Raw genomic sequence first — 22,249 nt, forward strand, 5'->3', positions numbered from 1 at the left:
GTAAGGCCAATGGGTGCTCCCAGGATCAAATATAGACTTTCACTGATTTGCGTAATAAGCTTTTCAGGCTACCCAATCTAGCTAGACCATACAAAATTGGATAAATGAAAGAAATTTAGGCCAGGTTTTGGGTGCAATTCAGGAAGATGTATTTTTCCTACCTTCAAACATTTCTCTGTAACAACAACAACAACAACAACAATATCCTTGTGATCCAAACTAATTTGGAAAGAGATCTGTAAGAACACCTTGGCATGCTCAGTGATTCCAGAATGCAGATTCCAGATGGAATCTACACCTTTTATTTCACAGAATCACAGAATCATCTAGGTTGGAAAGGACCTTGAAGATCATCTAGTCCAACCTTTAACCTAACATTGACAGTTACCAACTACACCATATCCCTAAGTGCTATGTCAATGTGACTCTTAAACACCTCCAGGGATGGGGACTCCACCACTGCCCTGGGCAGCCCATTCCAACACCTAACAACCCGTTCCTAATATCTAGTCTAAACCTTCCCTGGCACAACTTGAGGCCATTACCTCTTGCCCTATCGCTTGTTACTTGGTTAAAGAGACTCATCCCCAGCTCTCTGCAACCTCCCTTCAGGTAGTTGTAGAGGGTGATGAGGTCTCCCCTCAGCCTCCTCTTCTCCAGACTAAACAACCCCAGTTCCCTCAGCCGCTCCTCGTACGACATGTGCTCCAGACCCTTCACCAGCTTCGTTGCCCTTCTTTGGACACGCTCGAGTAATTCAATGTCGTTTTTGTAGTGAGGGGCCCAAAACTGAACACAGTAATCGAGGTGCAGCCTCACCAGTGCCGAGTACAGGGGTAAGATCACTTCCCTGTCCCTGCTGGCCACGCTATTTCTGATACAAGCCAGGATGCCATTGGCCTTCTTGGCCATCTGGGCTCACTGCTGGCTCATGTTCAGCCGGCTGTCAATCAACACCCCCAGGTCCCTCTCTGACTGGCAGCTCTCCAGCCACTCCTCCCCCAGCCTGTAGCGCTGCTGGGGGTTGTTGTGGCCAAAGTGCAGCACCCGGCATTTGGCCTTATTGAAGCTCCTACAGTTGGCCTTGGCCCATCGTTCCAGCCTGTCCAGGTCTCTCTGCAGAGCCTCCCTACCCTCGAGCAGATCAACACTCCCACCCAACTTGGTGTCATATGCAAACTTACTGAGGGTGCACTCGATCCTCGTCTAGATCATCAATAAAGATGTTAAACAGGAGTGGCCCCAAAACCGAGCCCTGGGGGACACCACTTGTGACTGGCCACCAACTGGATTTAACTCCGTTCACCACAACTCTTTGGGCCCGGCCATCCAGACAGTTTTTTACCCAGCAAAGTGTGTGCCCATCCAAGCCACAAGCAGCCAGTTTCACCAGGAGAATGCTGTGGGAAATGGTGTCAAAGGCCTTACTAAAGTCAAGGTAGACAACATCCACAGCCTCTCCCTCATCCAATAAGCAGGTCACCCTGTCGTACAAGGAGATCAGGTTTGTCAAGCAGGACCTGCCTTTCATAAACCCATGCTGACTGGGCCTGATCATCTGGTTGTCCCATATGTGTTGTATGATGGTACTCAGGATGAGCTGCTCCATCAGCTTCCTGGGCACCGAAGTCAAGCTGACAGGCCTGTAATTTCCTGGATCATCCTTCCGACCCTTCCTATAGATGGGCATCACATTGGCCAATTTCCAATCTGTCGGGACCTCCCCGGTCAGCCAGGACTGCTGGTAAATGATGGAAAGCGGCTTGGCGAGCACCCCAGCCAGCTCCTTCAGCACCCTCGGGTTTATCCCATCCGGTCCCATAGACTTGTGTGTGTCTATGTGATGCAGCAGGTCACTGACTATCTCCTCCTGGATTGTGGGGGGCATCGTTCTCCCAGTCTCTGTCTTCTGGCTGAGGAGGCTGGATTCCCTCAGTACAACTAGTCTTGTTATTAAAGACTGAGGCAAAGAAGGCATTAAGCACCTCAGCCTTTTCCTCATCACTCGTTGCCATGTTTCCTCCTGTGTCTAGCAGGGAATGGAGGCTCTCCCTGGTCTTTCTTTTGCTGCTCACATACTTATAGAAACATTTCTTGTTATCTTTGACTGCTGAAGCCAGATTAATTTCTAGCTGGGCTTTAGACCTCCTGATTTCTGCCCTGCATAGCCTCACAGCATCTTTGTAATCATTGTGAGTGGCTAGCCCCTCTTCCAAAGGCCATAAACTCTTCTTTTCTATGTGAGTTGCAGCCAAAGCTCCCTGTTTAGCCAGGGTGGCCTTCTCTGCTGCCGGCTTCTCTTACAGCACCTGGGGACTGCCTGTTCCTGAGCCATTAAGACTTCCTTCTTGAAGAGTGCCCAGCCTTCCTGGACCCCTATACCCTTCAGGATCGTCTCCCAAGGGATCCTTTCAAGCAGGTGCCTAAACAAGACAAAGTCAGCCCTTTTGAAGTCCAGGATGTCAGTTCTGCTTAGCCCTCTCCTGGCCTGTCTAAGAATAGAGAACTCTATTATTTCATGATCGCTGTGCCCTAGTTGTCCTCCGATCGCCACATCATCCACCAGTCCTTCTCTGTTCACAAAGAGGAGATCCAGCAGGGCACCTTCTCTGGTCGGTTCACTCACCAGCTGTGTCAGGAAGTTATCTCCCACACATTCCAGGAATCTCCAGGACTGGTCTCGCTCTGCTGTGCTGTATTTCCAGCAGATGTCTGGGAAGTTAAAGTCTCCCACAAGAACAAGGGCAAGCGATCGTGAAATTTCTCCTAAATACCTATAAAATATTTCATCCACCCCTCTGTGCTGGGTGGGTGGCCTATAGTAGACTCCTACTACAACATCTGCCCTGTTGGCCTTCCCCCTGATTCTAACGCAAAGACACTCTACCCTGTCTTCGCTACACTTGTGCTCAAGGCAATCATAACAGTCCCTAACATACAGCACCACCCCACCACCTCTCCTTCCTTGTCTGTCCCTTCTAAAGAGCTTGTAGCCCTCAACAGGCGCACTCCAGTCATGGGAGACATCCCACCATGTTTCTGTAATAGCCACAACATCATAATTTTCCTGTTTCATCATGGTTTCAAGGTCCTCCTGTTTGTTACCCATGCTGTGTGCATTGGTATACATGCACTTCAGATGGGCTGGTGTTTTCCCCCCTTCTCCCTCCAAATCTAGTTTAAAGCTCTCTCAATGAGCCCAGCTAACTCCTGCCCCAAGATCCTCTTCCCCCTCTGGGACAGGTGCATTCCATCTAATGCCAAAAGGTCTGGTGCCCTGTATACCAACCCATGATTGAAAAAGCCAAAGCCCTGACGGTAACACCAGTCTTGGAGCCACAAGTTCATCTGTTGACTTCTCCTGTATTCTTTTTCATCCATTCCCCCAACTGAAGGGATGGAGGAGAACACAATTTGTGCCCCCGACCCCTTAATCACTTTCCCCAAGGACCTGAAATCTCTCTTCATTGCTTTAGGACTTCTCCTAGTAATGTCATCACTACCTACTTGAAAAAACAGGAGAGGGTAGTAGTCCTTGGGTCTCACTAGAGCGGGGAGTCTTGCCTTGAGGTCCTTGATGCGGGCCCCAGGGAGGCAGCAGACTTCCCTATGAAGAGGGTCCGGTCTGCATATGGGGCCTTCGGTACCCCTCAGAATGAAGTCACCCACTACAATGACTCTTCTGGGGTTCTTTTTAGAACTGGTTTTAATACCTGGTCTAGAATGACTGGACCTTGGTATTCCTCCTTGTTTGTCTTATTTCCTTCCTCCTTCTCTTCCTCACTCAAAAGTTCCAGGGCCCCGAATCTATTGTGAAGGGACACCATGGAGGGTGAGGGAGGTTGGGAGAGGATTTTCCTGCCTCCCCGAGCAGGGACCTGTTTCCAGCCTCCCCCATCTCTTAGGTCCCCTCCTTCTGCCTGGTAGCAAGAGGTTGAGCGATTACCTACCTCGTTTGGAGCCTCCATTTGCTCCTGTTACTTTAGGGGTACTAGGGTGTTACTCCACCAATCAAGTTCCCTTTCACACTCCCTAATACTTCTTAATCTCTCAACTTCTTTGAGTTCCACCACCAGGCTGAGCAGGTCATCCAGCTGATCACAGTGCACACAGGTGTTATCACTGGTGCCTTCTGACAGGACTGACAGTCTCAGGCACTCCCTGCAGCCCTGAACCTGGACCGCTGCATGTTTGTGTGGCAGTTCCGTCTGGGTTGCCACATTCTTTCTGGTGGTGGTTTTGACCCGAGTGGAGACCATGGTTCAGTCTACTTGTGGAGGACGGTAAGAGAAACTAGCTCAGATAGGCTCTAGAGCCTGGAGATAGACTTTCCTCAGGTCTTTGTTCACTGTGTTAAAATACTGAATACTTACTGCAATGCTGTTAAAAATCAATTAGATTATGAGATCAAAAATCATTTCAAGAGGAGAAATCTAAGAAATTTTTATCTAAGTTTTTACTTACTGAAATATCCCATTTGGTGGCATGATAGATAAATAACTTGTTAAGTAGAGAACTGTATCTAAAGTACAAATCTGCAAACCTGAAATCAGAACCCACATCCTCTTCAGTTCTTCTTAGGTATTTATAAATATTACTAGACTTCTATATTTCTCAACTTATCAAGAAGGGAAGACAACCGCAGCCAATCTTGATGCATCACCAGAGAGCTATGAAACTTCTGCTATGCTATAAACAATCCTGAAACTCTATACCACACTACCATATTTTCCTTCTTGCACTATTCTCTCATCCATGAATCTTTATGTTAGCTTACTTGTATTTGTCAGGATTATACCACATAGACAGCCAGTTTACCACCACAGGTGGGACTGTGATAATGTTAACACATCTACAGAAATTCATAAGGAGGATCCAAAAGCCTACAATATCCTAGATATTTACAAAAGCTTCAGTGAAGAAGGGAAAAGACAAAAAACCTACATAGTTAAGAGTTTTAGTAGACCTATTTAAGCCTATAAAAATTCCTGAAACATGTTCATCAATAAAGCTGTTTAAATATTTATTCTATGTACTTTCAGCATATCTACCATAAGTCTCTATTTTTATTCTTTCCCAAAAAACCCCATGAACTATAATATCAGATCCATTGAAGTGAAATCAACAAATTGATTTATTGAGAAAAGAATTTCTCTGTTTTGTTTTTATAATTCCTGATTTATGCGAACTTAAATTAACAGGGTATCTTTAGACTATACTAAGTACTCAGACAAGTGGTTTGTGTTGGTGGGGACAGTCAACCACATCCATGCATATTCACAGAATCAGTCTTTCTGATAAAATGTTCCATCTAAAATCTGCATCATTCCAAATGCAACAGAAAATACTTTCATCCATTGGCATCAAATTTGACTGAAAATCCATTTTATTAAGTAATATTGTCAAGTATACTTTGGCATTAAAAAAATAAAAGAGTGAAGGGTCTCTTTACCAATTACAGTAAATCCATTCTGCCTTCATTTGTTTTATTCCTGGGTTTTGTCGATAATTTCATTACTGAGTGTCATAGTATTCTGTAAGTACTTCTTCCATTTTTTACATTTAAGTAACAAAAGCCAACCACCATTCTGTCTCCTTAAATTTTCGATCACTTTGATACATTGCTTTCTCCTTTTGGCTTAACACCTCTTTTATGCTATTAGCCATGTTTTCTTTTTTCCTTTGGGAAAGTAGCTTTTCCAGTTTTCATGTCCAAGTCATTTATACATTGAAGTATTTACATTTTTACATTCTACTAGTTACATCATAATTAAATCTGGGGTATTCATTCAGTATGTAAGAGTATTTGTCCAAGAACTGTAAATATCCATAATTTGTCTTGTAATATTTTTTTTTAATAAAAAACCCCTTTATAAATATTTAAATATATCATTTCATGAATAATAGTACTCAGAACTCACATTAACAGACATGTAGTCTATTACTCCTCTACCTTTTACCAGCTTACAAAAAATAACTGATTTGGTGTAATGAATGTCATACTTTTCAAACTAAAAAACAATCTATGTTGACATGACTGTGAAACAAACCAATTAAATTCACAGGTAGATTTTAAGTCCATTATTCTTGCATATACTGTCACATGCACTGTCATTTAAATCAGTGGCACGAGAGAATGGTATTGAATTCCAAGCCAACCTGACTATTTCTTAGTGCATTAATAAAAAGATCTCAAAATTTTGTTTGCTGTTTGTGAACATTATTATGAATTTCTATTCTGGCTTGAAATTATAAATTGGTATTAAAAGTGCTAAAAATAAATAATACATAAAATTCCCTTCCTTGGCATCAAGTAAATTAAATTAAATGATCACAAGGCTATTTCACTTCCTCTGTGCACCAAAGTAGCCACCAAATTTTCTAAGTATGAATATCATATTCATACTCTTCATACTAAGTTCATTCATGAAGAAAAGTGAGTCTACAGACCAACATCTATGAAACAGTACTATCCCTTTCAATATCTACCCCTTTGTCACTCAGAGTAGCACATTCCTTACTCTAATTTATAGTTCTTACATTTAATCATCATGTTTACATTAGTCATTTCCTACATAGTCCCGTGTTGGTTGCTATACGGATGACAGCTGTATTATGTGTTTTGTTACATCCTTCAGTTATTTGGTAACTACCAGCTATCTTACCAAATGAAGTACCAGGAAGTTGGGCTCAGATCACCTGTGGTAATTATCAGTTGTATTTTATTTCCCTCTTTCTAATTACTCGATCAGTAAATGCTTGTTCTAAAGTCTTGAATACTATTAAGAGTAGAGGACCTCCTGCTGGAAGGCCTCTGACACCACAGCAGCTAAAGCTAAATACACACATTGGTACTAGGCCAAATCATAACTTCAATCTGTATCCACAAAATCTGTTGACTATCAGATCTAATCAAATTAGAATGTGATGAAGTGAATCATAAATTTGCACACACAAAGACTACTCTTAATTATGTACATAATTAATTGGCTTTGTAAATGGAAGTATCTGCTTCTCTCCTCCAACACTGTTTTAGTGGCAGTGTCCAAAAATCCAAGAAGAAAAAAAAACCCCAAACCCCACCACCTTACATGACTGGGTTTCAAATTATATCTCATTAAACAAAAGGTGGAGTGTAAATAGCCAATAAGGTGCTTGATAGTTACCTATGAACACTCCTGACTCCCTATTTCCCTATAAAACAGTAAAGTCCATTACCATTAATAGTTTACATCAGAAAAAAATTTAAAATTCATCTTTTATGAATACTTGTAAGTGAAGACAGCAAGGAGGATATTTTGGGAAAATCCACCAACAGCAGTAAGTTACCTATCTTCATCTGCTGCTATATTCACACTTATGTGGCTCTGGATCCTCAGCATGTGCGTTTTTCCTGACCTCAGGCCTTAAACATAACACTGTCAGCATCCTGTCATCTTTTTGTAAGTCCTATTTCTCATCCTGTATTTGGTGGAATTTTAAAGCATGTTTACTGTTTTGTGTTACAATACAAAACTTCAGCAACTATTTAACTGTTATTTCCTTTTTCTTACCTACTTTTAACAAGCATCTGCCTCTAGAAATAGACAGAAGAGAATACAATTTACTTAGAATTACAGAAATTGTAGTATGTCGAGTAACAAATGGAACTGAGCATATTTATAGGGAACAAAAGAATGGCTCTTATAAATAGAAGGTATGAGATTACATACTACTTTTTGTGCTCAGTGAATAGCATTAATTTTTACCACTCTTTACAGTTTAATAATCTCCCATGATAACATCGCCTATAGCTTTAAATTTAAAATGCAGGCTGTGAATTTTTCCACAAAGCCTAAACCAAATTAGGTACAATAGAACTAAAAACTAAATAAGGTTTGCTTTATTCCTAAGCACTTAAATTGAAAAAGGCAAATAAGGCCTCAGGGAGATCATCTTAACAGATAATTATTCAAATATAAGAACACTAAACCACTACTAATATTATATCAGGGTCTTGGCTCTATCATTTTAAACAAATGAAGGCTAACAATAGAAACATTCAAGCTTGAAAGATCAAAGCATATTCTCTTTCAAAGTTAAGTGGAGTAAGAAAATCTTGACAGGATCTTACTATTCTTGTAAAGCAAATAACCTGCATTGTTCTATAAAATATTTACAAGAACACTTTTGTTTGTTATTGTTGTTTTGCTATTATTTTTGTTACAATATTTCACAAACCATTTTCAACAGTAATTAACTCATCTACCAGAATCTATAACTACACTTACTTAAAAGTTTGCTCTCATCTAATCAGAGCCTATATCAATCTAAATACAAAATGATTGCTAACAAAATAATTAAAGAGAGTACTTGTTCTGTCTGACAAAAAAATTAGCTCCTCATTATCAGTATTGAGTCCTGAATGAAGGCCAGAACAAAGTTTTTAAAGAAAACACATGAAAAGAAAATGGGTGAGGTGACACCTTCCTTTGGAAACTGAGGTAATAGAATAAAACAAAAGATCATACCAATGCACAGTGAGGTATGCAAATAGTAGTCTAACATATTACATAAAAAGATGCAAACCAGGTGATAAGTCAGCCCTATTTATAAGACTACATCAACCCACAAGGCATGTTAATAGTTCTCAAGGTTTACCTACATTCAAACTTTCAGTAGAAGCACTTTATTCTCCTCCATAGGTCAGGTTAGCATCAGTCGTTTATAGATGTCAAAATACAATCTCCTCACCACACAGCCTTGCATTTTTTCAGGCTTAGTTAGATACTCCAACAAAATTTTATATGAAAGTTGGAAACAAAGAATCTATTTCAATATGGAAATTCTGATTCCTGGACCCTGTGTCAATCAGTCTGTTTTCTCAGTGATCATTCTCATGCACTGGCTTCATCTCTTTTCCCTTTGATCACAGTCCTTCTAGCTCTACCTCAATGATTCCCAGCTATCCACATTTTCCTGATGTGTTCAGAAACTTGCTCATTTGCTGGGACAGTACCTTAGAGGGAGAGTACAAGCAAGCATACACATGTGTGCATGCACTGGAGAAGTAACGTTCTCAAAACATTCAGTGCAGGTCTTGAGATAATGTTAAGACTTAATGTCAAGAGTTAAGCTCATACAATATTTCCTCCCTCCTCTCCTCTCATATAAAAACTTCCAGCTCCAGTTCTTTTGGTTATAGAATTCTCAACATTAGCTATATTATGCTTTTTATTCCACCATTATGCTTTTAGACAATGATACCTAGGGAGAGAAGGTTATCACCAGTTATTACAGGAATATCATAGAATGGTTTGAGTTGGAAGGGTCCTTTAAAGGTCATCTAGTCCAACCCTCCTGCAACAAGCAGGGACATCTTCAACTAGATCAGGTTGCTCAGAGCCCCGTCCAGCCTGACCTTGAATGTTTCCAGGGATGGGGCATCTACCATCTCTCCAGGCAACCTGTTCCAGTGTTTTACCACCTTCTTCATAAAAAATTTCTTCCTTGTATCTAGTCTGATTCTACCCTCTTTTAGTTTAAAACCATTACCCCTTGTCCTATAGTTACAGGCCCTACTAAAAGGCTGTCCCCATCTGTCTTATAAGCCCCTTTTAAGCATTGAAAGGCCTCAATAAGGTCTCCTGAAACCTCTTCTCCAGGATGAACAACCCCAAGTCTCTCAGCCTGTCCTCACAGGAGAGCTGTTCCAGACCTCTGATCATTTTTGTGGTCCTCCTGGACTTGCTTCAACAGATCCATGTCTTTCTTGTGCTGAGGGCTTCAGAGCTGGATGCAGTACTCCAGGTGGGGTCACACCAGAGTAGAGGGGCAGAAACAGCTCTCTCGATCTCCGGCCCACACTTCTTTTGATGCGGCCTAGGATACGATTGGCTTTCTGGGGTGCAAGAGCACATTGCTGAATCACATTCAGTTTTCTATCCATCAGTACCCCCAATCCTTCTCTGCAAGGCTGCTCTCCATCCCCTCATCCCCCAGCCTGTATTGATACTGGGGATTGCCCCAGGTGCAGGACTATATGCTTGGCCTTGTTGAACCTCATGAGGTTCACATGGGCCCACTTCTGGAGCTTGTCCAGGTCCCTCTGGATGGCATCCTGTCCCTCAGGTGTGTCAATTGCACCGCTCAGCTTGGTGTTGTCTGCAAATCTGCTGAGGGTGCACTCAATCCCACTGTCTATGTCACTGATCAAGATATTAAACAGTACTGGTCCCAATACAGACCCCTGAGGGACAGCACTCATCACTGATCTCCATCTGGACATTGAGCCATCGACCACTACTCTCTGGATGTGACCATCCAGCCAATTCCTTATACACCAAATAGTCCATCCATCAAATCCATATCTCTTGAATTTTGAGAGAAAGATGTTGTGGGGAACCATGTCAAAGGCATGCACTGATAACTCAATTCTGGTTTTGCTCAGATCCATCATGTATGGGTCAGTATACAGTGCACAATTACACTTAATAAAAAACCCCTCTCAGAAATTAAAGGAAGCTTCTAAGCATCAGAAAGGTAAAGATGCAAAGTTGTCTTCTAAAAGAAGTAATGACAGTAAATAAGAAACACCTTTGAAAATAAAACTTCACAAATAAATTATGAACTGACTGTAAGAGTTAGTGACTCGATTCAAACCAACAACATGCATGGAGTCCTCCTGACCAAGACCAAGCGTACACTTCAAAATTTTACACTTCACCTAAGTTTGGATTTAACAAGGATCCACTCTCACATTGTTTATAACAACTAAAGTAATTTTTTCTGACAGCAGAAAAAACTCTGGTTTTAAGGATGAAAATAAAGATGCACTATAAATTGTTTTTGTTCCAAGGTTGCTATAATGCTCTGGTTTTACTATAAAAACACACTTCATTGAAATAATGTTTTTAATTAAGTTACAAGTAACAGTATAAATGAGCCTGTACACAGATGAAAAGCAGAATGACGGAAGACTGAGATCTTCCTGTCTTCCAGAGACTCTAGAATAAGCTCATGATAAAAGCATGTTTCTCTATTCCTAAAAGCATTCTGCTCAAAGACAGTCTTCAAGAAACTATAAAATACTAAGCTACAAGTACCTGAGTTGAGACTAAAAAATGGCTTTTGGCTGGGGACAACGAGGGCCATTCCTACCAGAACACTTAACACCATTCAGTGAAATCTGATTAGTATTTCCCCTTCATGACAAACATGGATGGTATGAATGCTAGCACCAAGCCTGGCACATCACACACCAGAGTAAGAATTACATGTCAAGAGAGGGAGAAAACAATGCTTATGTGGTATTCCATATACAATGTCATTAATTTTAACTAGAACCAAAGCTTGTCTTACTCCATTTTGCAATACAGAAAAAGGGTTGAGAAGAAAACTCAAAGTTCTTTGCACATACAATTTAAGCAAAATGGAGTAACTGCACAGGACTTGGGACTGCTTTAGGCACTTTCATTTTGACAGAAAAAAGCAGCCATACCAGTGCTGCCTCAGACTGTTGTATAATTCCTCTTTGCCCGGGTCGTGGAATGTCTCAGATGGTACAGTTGAAAAATAACTTCTATATCCACTGCCTATGTTGCAAACTCATGTGTTATTCAGCCATTGTACTGGGTTGAAACACAGTCTATTACATTTGCCTTTTTTGACAGCAAAGGAAAACAAAAATACTTTTCTTGGTTATCACTAGCACATTACTAAATTAGAGCTTGTAATGACTAGCTGACAAAATACATCTGAATGTGCCATAGGAATTATAAATAGTAGAATTTTAAAATTCTTCCTCCGTTTGATGAACAAAAATGGAACCAGCAACATACCTCTTTTTTCTCTGTGAACTTCTTCCAGAAGTTTTTCTTGCTTTTTTATCTGTTTAAAGAGAGACTGATGTTCAGCCTCCTTCATCTGTGTAAAGTGCTTGAGCTGTTCTCGGCTCTGCAGTAAGTAGCATCGCAGCTTTTTTTCCTTACTTTCTCTCTCCTTTACTTCCTCGCACAGCCACTGAAGCTTAGTCTATGTTAAAAACAATGGAACAACAAAAAATAAAGAATTCTAATGAAAATAAGAGGACATAAATGATAACTGATCAAATTAGCTTTGGAGTCACATATTACTCATTTGTACCTATTAGTGAATAATAGTAAAAGGGGACATTCAGATATATTAAGAGGACATACATTGACCTTCAAAGAGTCTCAAAAGACAGGTATATTTTAACTGATAATTTTATGTGAAGTAGTAATACACAGATTTTATTTTTTTTTTTTAATTCAGGAGCATGAATTTGCTGGTGTAGGTATGGAAATTAGTGTATACACAGACACCAAGAGATATTCCTTCCTTTCAGCATACCTTTCTCTCTATTCTATGTTGACAGATTTGAAAGCATTTAACCATTCTAAAAAAAGTAACGTCAATCCTTTCTGGTCAGCAAAAGTTAATATTTAAGGTTCATGCAGAGGAAAAACAAAAGAGTTCATAGATAAGATTAGTCATGGTCAATACAGTAAATCTAGAAGTGATAAAAAGGATTACTTTTACATTGCATATTTAAAAGAAAAAACAGCAGGGGATTTTAAGTAGTCATTCATTCTAGACTGCCCTCTAGTAGCTAAAGAAACTTAGGTGAGAAATGTATACAAATGGTTATTAGATGCTCTTTGAATCGTCTTTTTAATAACATGCCAGTATCACTTTTTTAAATGAAGACAGTACTTCCTGCGTAACATTTCTCCTTTGATTCCAATCTTGTGTCAGCTATCTATACTGACAGTCTTTCTTGGTCTCCAAGTCTTACATAGACCATAAATCATCAATAACCTTAAATTATCTTACAGGCAAACAACTGTATCTTTTCCTTAAGTCAGTGCTGCTGTGGCTTTGACCTTTTTACATGGAGCAGGAAAAAAATGCATGTCTTCCACAGTTTCTCATGATTTACTTTGATCATGAGAAACTCCTTTTAAAAGATATTGGATGAGAAATGTGTTTATGTGCATGAGTCAGAGGAAAGCTGCAAAATGAAAGACAAGGGTTAAAAGTTACCAGTCATCACTTTGAAGATGTTTTCAAGGATGTCTGCACCTACGTTATAGGATTCAAAAGCTTCAGACAAAGGGGGAAGGAAAATAGTTCATTTTCCAAGAATCCAATCCAATATCGCTATTTAAAATAACTTCTTGCCTTGGTATAACCCTGTAAGAGAAACTTAATCTGCTGAATAAGTTCTCCTGTTTTTCTTGTCTGAAAATAATGGAACCAGATCTGAAGGCTATCACTGCAGTTACTTCAATGCATTTTTTGTAAAAACAGCATTGTTATTTATTTTGCTATGGAGACAGCTATTTCTTGTTGATAGCAAAATTTGGAAAATTATTCCATCAGTTGAAATAACAGTCTGGGAATATCAGAATTATTGCCAAAGGAATGCTTTTGTATTTTTCTTTTTCCCTTTTGTCTTTCAAATACACTTTCAACTGAATGATTATAAATGTTGCATATTAGCTTATTCAGTAAAATTTCAGTAGGTTTGACTATTACCTTTGTTTCTGCTAACCAGCGATGAGGATCATTCAGCACCATTGGTGTAAGTGATATTGCCTATGGAATAGTAGGGGAGAAAGAAATAGGCATAAAACCGGGAATAAGACACAGAAAGGAAAGTCTTTCTCACTTACTGGAAATTCATAAAATAAATATTCTTCGCTAAAAATCCAGCTTGGAAATCGTATCTGTAAATGGTTTAATTGAATTATTTAACCATAAATTAGTCACATCTAAAAGCAAAATTATGCAAACTCACTGATACAAATTTTGTTTAAAGGTGCAACTTACTTAAGTTGCAACTACAGTAAATTGGATTCTGAATCTGTATAGTTTTCTCCTAAGAATCACTAAAATGATGTGTTTCAAACATCCTCAGAACATATATCTGCATCAAGGTGCATATTGTTTGAAACGCTATGCCCTTTTTTGAAAATATCATAATATTTCCAAATAATACAATCAGACTCTACTTTAAAATTACTATTTCTTAATAAAAGGCCAATTTTATTCAACTGGTTTTTCTTCCGTTCTGCAGAACAACAGTGAATGAACATAAACCAGAATTAGCAGAACCAATTGTTACTCACTGAACTGCTATCAGCGTATCTACAGAAATGTTAGGTGTAACATGATAAATGTCTTATCAAAAAGTAAAAAATGATAAATCCCCAAAAACTTTAAATTATGTTTCACGATGATGGTCTCAGTGTTTTCATGAAAAAGACAAATCACTTGCTTTGAATATCTGATAGGCATAAAAAGACAATTGTAATCTTCACGAAGTGGATAAAAAAGATAAATTCTTGCTGAAATGCCTCATTAATACTTCATACAACGTGATATGTCTTTTTTCTGCATTTAAACTGAACTATGATAAACTTGCTTGTAATTACTTCTATACATGTTTTCTACATTGCTTATTAAAAACTTAGTGATAATGGATCTTTTTTTTCCCCCCACTTTATGAGTTGATACACAAGCAGAAGTAAAAGTCTCATACACAGCTCTCTCAACTGAAATCTATTTAAAATCAAGTAAACTATTAACCTCATGTCCAGCTCATCCTTTATCTCATAAGGTCCTATCTCATGATTACTACATTGTGCCTTTCTCTAATTTAAAGGGTTTGTGGGGCTTTGTTAGCTTGTTTGTTTTGAATTTACCACATTTTGCAATTCAGCAAGTCTTTATGTACTTTTAGTCCTGGTCCAATAATTTTTGTACCTAGCGTATTGCTTTAAGAGGTAACTATATGGGCTTTATTAATTACACTGAGACCAAAGGTGCCTAAACAGCACCATCTAATTATGTACATACATATGTTTTACATGAAAAATATGATCACGTAAGGACTCAGCTGAAAAGAAATGCTTTAGTAGGCATGTTGACCATGACTTCACAAAACAATGCATACCTGACAGTTGTGACTTCCATGGCAGAAAACGTCATTCTGTGCAACCACATTCAAAGGTGGCAGTATTCAGTTTATAGTTTAAGCATGACTAGTGTAGTTATTGCAAGCATAAGACTTCTTACAACAAAAGACTGATTGGAAAAATAAATCAGAACAATATATGTAGAATTCTGTGCTGAGAACACCAGTACACGGTGATTATAACAAATCCAGTACATCTTTCATCAGGGAAGATTAAGCCTCCTATTTAAGTTCTCTGAACACAAGTATTTGCCCATTAAATTCCTCATTGCTCACCTCCGTTGCAGCAGCAACAACTTCTTGACGTAAAGAACTTGGCTGAAACCTTTTAGAAACTTTGGAAATACCTAAAGTACTGGGCTGAGGAACAATACAACAAAGAAAAATTCTTACCTTTTTTAAAAAAAAATTCAGACCAGGCACCACAAAACTGTGTAACATTTGTTTTCACATTAGCTGTCTAGTCAAAAATTCAGATTCAAATCTGTTTTAAGTTTTCCAGTGATAAACAGTTAAAGGGGATAAATAAGGAGAATTGTGAAAACAGGGATCAGCGAAGCTTTATCCAGAAGACAAGAAGTCTTCAGGATGTGGAAAGTAAATCTAAGAAGGCATGGTTCGATGATCAAGAATCTGGCAACTATAGTAGGTCAAAGTCTTGATTAAAAAAAAAAAAGACTTATCTGTAAGGATACAGAGGAGGAAGCTTGTTTGTCAAATAGATTTTCTTAGAATTTTCATACGTTTGTGTGCTGCAACATCCCAACTCCATATCCATAGGTAAGTGGAGAAAAAGGCACAACCATACTATAAGGCTGAAACACAGTGACTTCTCTCCACACCTTCAAACAAAACAGGTGAGGAGATAAACTTAAAATAGAAAATAAAACAAAGAAAAAATATTAATGGATTTTCAGTGTCAAGGCTGAAAAATTTCTATTTCAAGAGCAGCCCAGCCCAGTTAAGTGACCAGGAACTGTAGAGTAGAAAGCAGGCTCTGTTTAAATAGCAAGACAAAAAAGGCATAATCTGAGTGTACTCTATGGTTACAGCTAAGGCTAAAAAGCCACCAGGTCAAACACTTGTGATATAAATACCCATAATGTCAGTGAGTATGGAGACAAGCTGAGTTGGACTGCCCGTTTTCTTCTCAGCTGCGTACGATGTCTATTTAAGAGGATTAGTCATGCAAAATCATCTGGAGCAAGAAAGAGAGGGTGCTGTCCCTGGGAAGCAAATGAGAATGCTCAGGAGAAAAAGCTAATGGGAGACAAGAGTTGCAGGAGTAGTAGTAAAAGAGTGGGAAAAAAAGTTACAGCAAGCTACAAGTTTCCTAAAACTGAATTTGAATTTTCTGGGTACAAGGACCTGCTCCAGAAAAGAGGAGGTTACAAACTCTTTTCACTTTTAGCATTTCCTTCTCTACTTAAAAATTTATTAAAACCTTTCTTTCATTTTTCCCCAAGTTTAAAAGCCTTTTAGGTCTTCCTTGGGGACTTCCCACCTCAAAGGCATAGGAAAACCTGCCTCAAAATTCTGGCTGATGTAAGGTCCTTTCACACAGACAAACAAGAGGAGAACTATTTCTCACAATAAAAATTGACAGAAGAAAGCAGTAACAATTAACACATGAGCAGATCTTCACAGGATCCCATTCTAATACCTAATAATGTACATCTGTACCAGCTAAATATCCATAATCCTACTGCCCATAAGTTATCTACACCAGTTAAGTGATAGGTGACAACAACGTATACAAATTCTGCTACAAACATTCATTAAGAAAATAACAAAATATGCAGCATACTTAAAACTTAGAATTACTTTGAATTTCTCCATGGAGTCCCGAGAAAAAATTTCACAAGCAGCATCAATTTCGCTTCCTATCACAGTGAGAATGGATTCCTGTTCCATTTCTAAGTGATGCAGCTGATCTTTAAACTGCAATCTGGCCTCATCCATCCTTCTCAAATTATCTTCCTCATTGCTTATCTGTTTATCCTGGAGTGAAAGATGAAAAACAAAACAAAGAGAAGTTATTGAATTAATAATATAACATACATCATTAGCAATATCTCTTTCAATTTTATAATCACGCTATACTCACTCATGCACTGAATTCAGTTCCTTGACATGGAAAATTATACCTTCTAATAGTACTCCTAAATTTCTCTCTTGCTTCTCCTTATTCTCCTGTAAATCAGTTATGAAGAAACTGCTACCAAATCCAGACCCAACAATCAAAGAGCCTATTTGCAGAGTCAAAACCAGACATTCTATTACGAACCTTTTTCATGAGTAGAGAGAGAGCCCACAACAAATACTCCCCTTATTATCTTTTCCCTGACCCAGTTACAGGCATCTGCTCTCTCATCACAAAGAGAGATCCCTGAAGGAAACCTGTATTGGCAGTCAGTGTGTTCTCAAAGGAAAAGTGTTCAAAGAATACCTCATAGGACAGTGACTAGCACTGAGGAAAGCATTTTATGTCATCCAATGTCAGAAAGATCATTAAATATGTCACGTATCCTTTTAAAATTCAGATTCTCTTCCTTTACATCTATGATCATAGAATCATTCAGGTTGGAAAAGACCCTTGGGATCATCGAGTCCAACCATCAGCCCTACTCTACAAACTTCTCCCCTATACCATATACCCCCAAATCTCATCTAAACGACCCTTAAACACATCCAGGGATAGATATAATGGAACCTGGCAGCAGTTTTGTTATACAATATATTGAACTATGCACTGTAATTAATATAACAAAACTATCTTGTTAGAAGTGAAATTGGTTCACACCTGTCTGCTGCTGAGATCAGGAGGATGCAATGCAGCAGAGCTAAACATTTTAACAGGCACATTTTAGTATGTGCAAATGCACTGAAAATGGTGAGAAAAGCAAGAATAATAATTTTGAAAATTTATTAATTATGGACCTCTGCAATGACATGGTACAACTGTTTTAATTGTATTTATTGGTAATCTTCATACACTGCTCTCATGAGACACCACTGTGGAGCTAGGTAATTTCTAACATACAAGTTCTGTGAATGGGATACATATGGAACCATAGAATCATTTAGGTTGGAAAAGACCCTTGTGATCATAGAGTCCAACCATAAACCTAACACTGCCAAGCCCACCACTAAACCATGTCCCTAAGTGCCATGTTTACACATCTTTTAAATACCTGCAGGGATGTTGATTCAACCACTTCCCTGGGCAACCTGTTCCAATGCTTGAGAACACTTTTGGTGAAGAAATTTTTCCTAATACCCAATCTAAACTCCCTGGTGCAAATTGAGGCCATTTCCTCTTGTCTTATCACTTGCTACTTGAGAGAAAAACTGACAGAAAAGTTTTCAGGAGGTTGTATACATATATATGTATAGGTGTTATATCTATTAGCAATATAGGTGTTTTTTAATATAGGTGACCTTCAAATGTGAAATAGCCATAGCTGATAAGCAGCCTGATTTTTTCATTTAATTCATACAAAAATACTTGAGTTAGACAGTAGCTATTTCAAACTGAAGGAATCACAAGAATTTTTAATATGCACAGGTTCCAGTATTTCTGCACTACTCATATAGGAGTTGAAATATCAGCTCTGATCTAGAGCAGTATTCTGAAGGTAATAAGATTGCAACATATATGCTTCCAGTGTCAGTATTCTATGCTGTCTCATTATTCACTGAACGCAATCCATCACATGCTGAAGTTCACTCCCAAAGACCATGACTAAAAGAGTATATAACTCAGTATTTTCATCTGCTTGATTTTCTATGTGCCATAATTCCTCAATATTCTACTTTCAGAGCCTACATGAGAAATTAAGTCACTAATACTCAGAAGTGCACAGAACAAAGACAAGAATCAGTAAATTTTACCATTATTCTCTGCACCTTAACATTTCATGAAAAAAAATCCAAGCTATCTCTAATACTTACATTTCTTTGAATTAGTATTTGCACTAAGGGCAGATTGACATTAAAAGTATAAAAAAACGTGGAAGAGAAACAGATAATTCTTTTGTAACACAATAGGCTTCTGCAGTATCACAATATGACAGCTAGTATGAGATTTCTCAAGATGTAATATTATCATTTCCCCCATCCTAACACCCCTTCTGACAATCTACAATAAAACCACAATAGTAAATATTCTCTTAAGTTAACTGATTAACACAATCAAGTGGAACTCTCCATCTGCATTTACCTTCAAAGCTTGAGAACACAGGATCATGTCCTTAAAAGCTTCTCCATTCTCTCTCAGCTTAGCAATAAAAGATTATCTTGGTCTAAAAACTCTGTCTTCCCAGTATTAGGTAAGGTTGGAGCTAGTTACAAGTGAGTGCAGAAGACTATGTACACTCCTACAAGCACATTTCCTTAATAAAAGATATTATAGCACTAAAATCCCAACCTAGAAAAAATGCATTTTGAATTTTCATTTCAGGTACTTTTTCTTAGTCTGACAAGTTGAGCTTTTCAAGCACTTCCTGTTAGTTTAACAAGCTAAGATAAATACCATGTTTAAGATTTTCTCAGTTCATACTTTGAAAAAAACAAAACAAAACAAAACACCCAAAAAACCCACCACAACATTCTTCTCTCAGGGCTAGGACTAAAAACATACTGACAGTATATGCTGAAAATATAAGCAATATGACAAAAGCAGCTAACAGCATTTCTAAACAATCACTTTACTTTCCTACATTCAAAATAAGGCCATTTTAAGCTCAATACTAAGTGATGTGAACTTCATTTATAACAACAAAATACAAGTTGAAAATTAAATTGAAAAACCTGAAAAGCCACAAAGGATCCACAATATCCATGGGCCTCTTATCAGATTTAAATAGCTTGAAACTACTGAGTTAATGAAAAATTATCTGATGAGTATTTAGTGGTCCATGTGAAGTGAATGAACAAACCTCTTGTATCGTGTTAATATAAATGCCTATATCAAAAATTTTCTTTACACAAGGATGAGAAATTACTAAATTGACATAGAAGAGCAAGAACCTTCCAGCTAGAGACTAGAATATCCAATATTTTAAAATGAGCATATCATGAAAAATTTATAGGCCATTTCCCACAGGATGAATAAATTCTTTTTGTTTGTTTTCTTGAATTTTAATGTAGGAAATCAAGTTTGTCAAAGATTAGAAACAAACATTTTCAATGTTAATATGAATTAAGTACTGACAGATATGTGCTTTACACTAGAGAATGTAGAACTTCACCCACATACAGAAATACTTATCTGAAATCACAATGTTGCAGGAAGATAATTTAAGATATAAAACAACCACAATGTAAAATACATTCATGTTAAGAAAAACATATTAAAAAGAAATGCTGTAGAACCAATCGTGGGAAAAGTAGAACTCAGGAAATCAGAAAGAGGAGTTACAAATAAAATTCTTCAAAAATGTAGTGATAGAGTTGTTGAAAAGAAATGCTGACAACTCCAGGTTGTGAGACTGAAAATTAATATTTGATAGTAAATATTAATAACCAGAACACCAGGCAATGAGAATGGCTGCCAGACAGCATCCATCTCTAGACATACAAAAAAGGGATGTGAATGTCTTTAAAAACTTGCCATGTTTTAAGTATACAAGCCGAAAATAGTTTTCATGAAGTTATTTAGAATTTCTTTTACTGTGCTTACATTGCTTATCTACTTCAAATTAGCTCCAAATTATTCATAACTGCACTGCAACTTTAAGAAAATGTGAAGAAAACTAGAAATGTTTGGTTAAATATTTGTTAGTTACTTATATTAGAAATAGGGCAGGCAACAGGATTTATATTTCTGCTCCTAGGTAGTATTAGCAAATCTTCGAAGGGATACAATTAATGACTCAGCCAAAGCACTTTTGCCTTCTGTGATTTATATAGAAACTGTGTTCTACAGTATGACTATGTACATTCCTTAATACGCACATATATTTTTGTATTTTAAGTTCACCATCTATTCCTATAATTCATTGTTTATTTTAGGTATTTATCAGCAAGAGACACTGATGAATCATGGTTAAGACCATGTAAGTTTACCTTTTTCTCCAGTTCTTGTTTTACAAACTCACATTTCCGCCTGAGTTTTATATTTTCTTCTTCATTTTGGGTTAATTCTTCTGTCAATTTATCACACTCAATTTTTATCTTCTCCAGTTGTCGACACTGAGTCTTGACTATGTTTTTCTCTTCTAAAAGTTCCATCTGATGGTAATGGGAAAATAGATTACAGTCACTATATGAGTTATTTTAAAACATTTCCAGACTGTAGATTTTCAAATCTGTGGAACACTATTACAGAAAGATAATTCTATTTAATTTTTTACATTTAAGTTATATTAAGTGCAATCGCTTATCTGAACATGGAAAACGTATCATGGAGTCGTAGAACCATACATTATTTTAAAAGCAGTAAATGTAAGTCTCAGATTCTGCATTTCAACTCTGCTACACTCATCAGCTTACATCACCTTAAGAAGCCTAGTATTTATGCCACTTTTCCATGACTGAAATAATTTGGAATTAGAAAGTCTAAAACTACCATTTCATTTCAGGACCTAATATTAAATTGATATCTGCAAGGAAATAACTGCAAACATTGGGTATTTTTAATTTCTACAACTATGTGGTTTTAATTATATTCACAGAAACATTGCAGAGAAAACAAAAAAAAAACCCCACATTTAAGGGCCTTGAAAGCCCTAAATAGGTGAGTGAATGAAGTACATCAGTTTCCAGTGGAAAAGATAACTGACTGAAACTGATAGATTTGAGAAATTCTCTAGAATATATAGAAAATGTAAAAAAATACACAAAGGAGGAAATCTCACACATATTACTCAAAACCAGCTTCATATTAGATGAATTCTGGGATGCAGTTACACAGAAAAATAAACCTGCAGAGTAAATTCCTTCCTCAGTAAAAGCAAAAATTCTATTATCCAAATTACACTATAAATATAACTTTTATGGGGAAGAAGGGTGAGGAGAGAAGTTTTACAAGTCAATTTAGACACCAGAGCTAACAGAGTACAAAACGCTTCCAAAGAACAATTCCAAGAAACAACTTTGGTCTAAACCCACAGGGCACTTATGGACACAAGGACAAGCTTGCAATACCTAAAACATTTTCGATGAATAAAATCAACTATTCAGTTCTATATTCTATAAAATCAACTTTTCAGTTCCTGCTAAAGGTAACTATATTATAATGTCTATGCAGATAGAGAGAGTCCAAAA

The 22,249-nt window shown here is 37.7% G+C and overlaps 1 protein-coding gene across 1 annotated transcript in view; it reads right to left on the reverse strand.

The window, feature by feature from the left end:
- CEP128 (centrosomal protein 128) overlaps positions 1 to 22,249 on the reverse strand; it is a 143,870-nt gene that overhangs the window by 66,581 nt on the left and 55,040 nt on the right. The window contains exons 15-18 of the mRNA XM_074868532.1: positions 21,050 to 21,214; positions 16,805 to 16,981; positions 13,540 to 13,599; positions 11,820 to 12,012 (exon numbers count right to left, since the gene is read on the reverse strand). Of these exons, the coding sequence (XP_074724633.1) occupies positions 11,820 to 12,012; positions 13,540 to 13,599; positions 16,805 to 16,981; positions 21,050 to 21,214 (595 nt within the window). The remainder of the gene's footprint in view (positions 1 to 11,819; positions 12,013 to 13,539; positions 13,600 to 16,804; positions 16,982 to 21,049; positions 21,215 to 22,249) is intronic.

This window comes from Strix uralensis, chromosome 4, assembly GCF_047716275.1.
Source record: "Strix uralensis isolate ZFMK-TIS-50842 chromosome 4, bStrUra1, whole genome shotgun sequence".
Lineage (NCBI taxonomy): Eukaryota > Metazoa > Chordata > Aves > Strigiformes > Strigidae > Strix > Strix uralensis.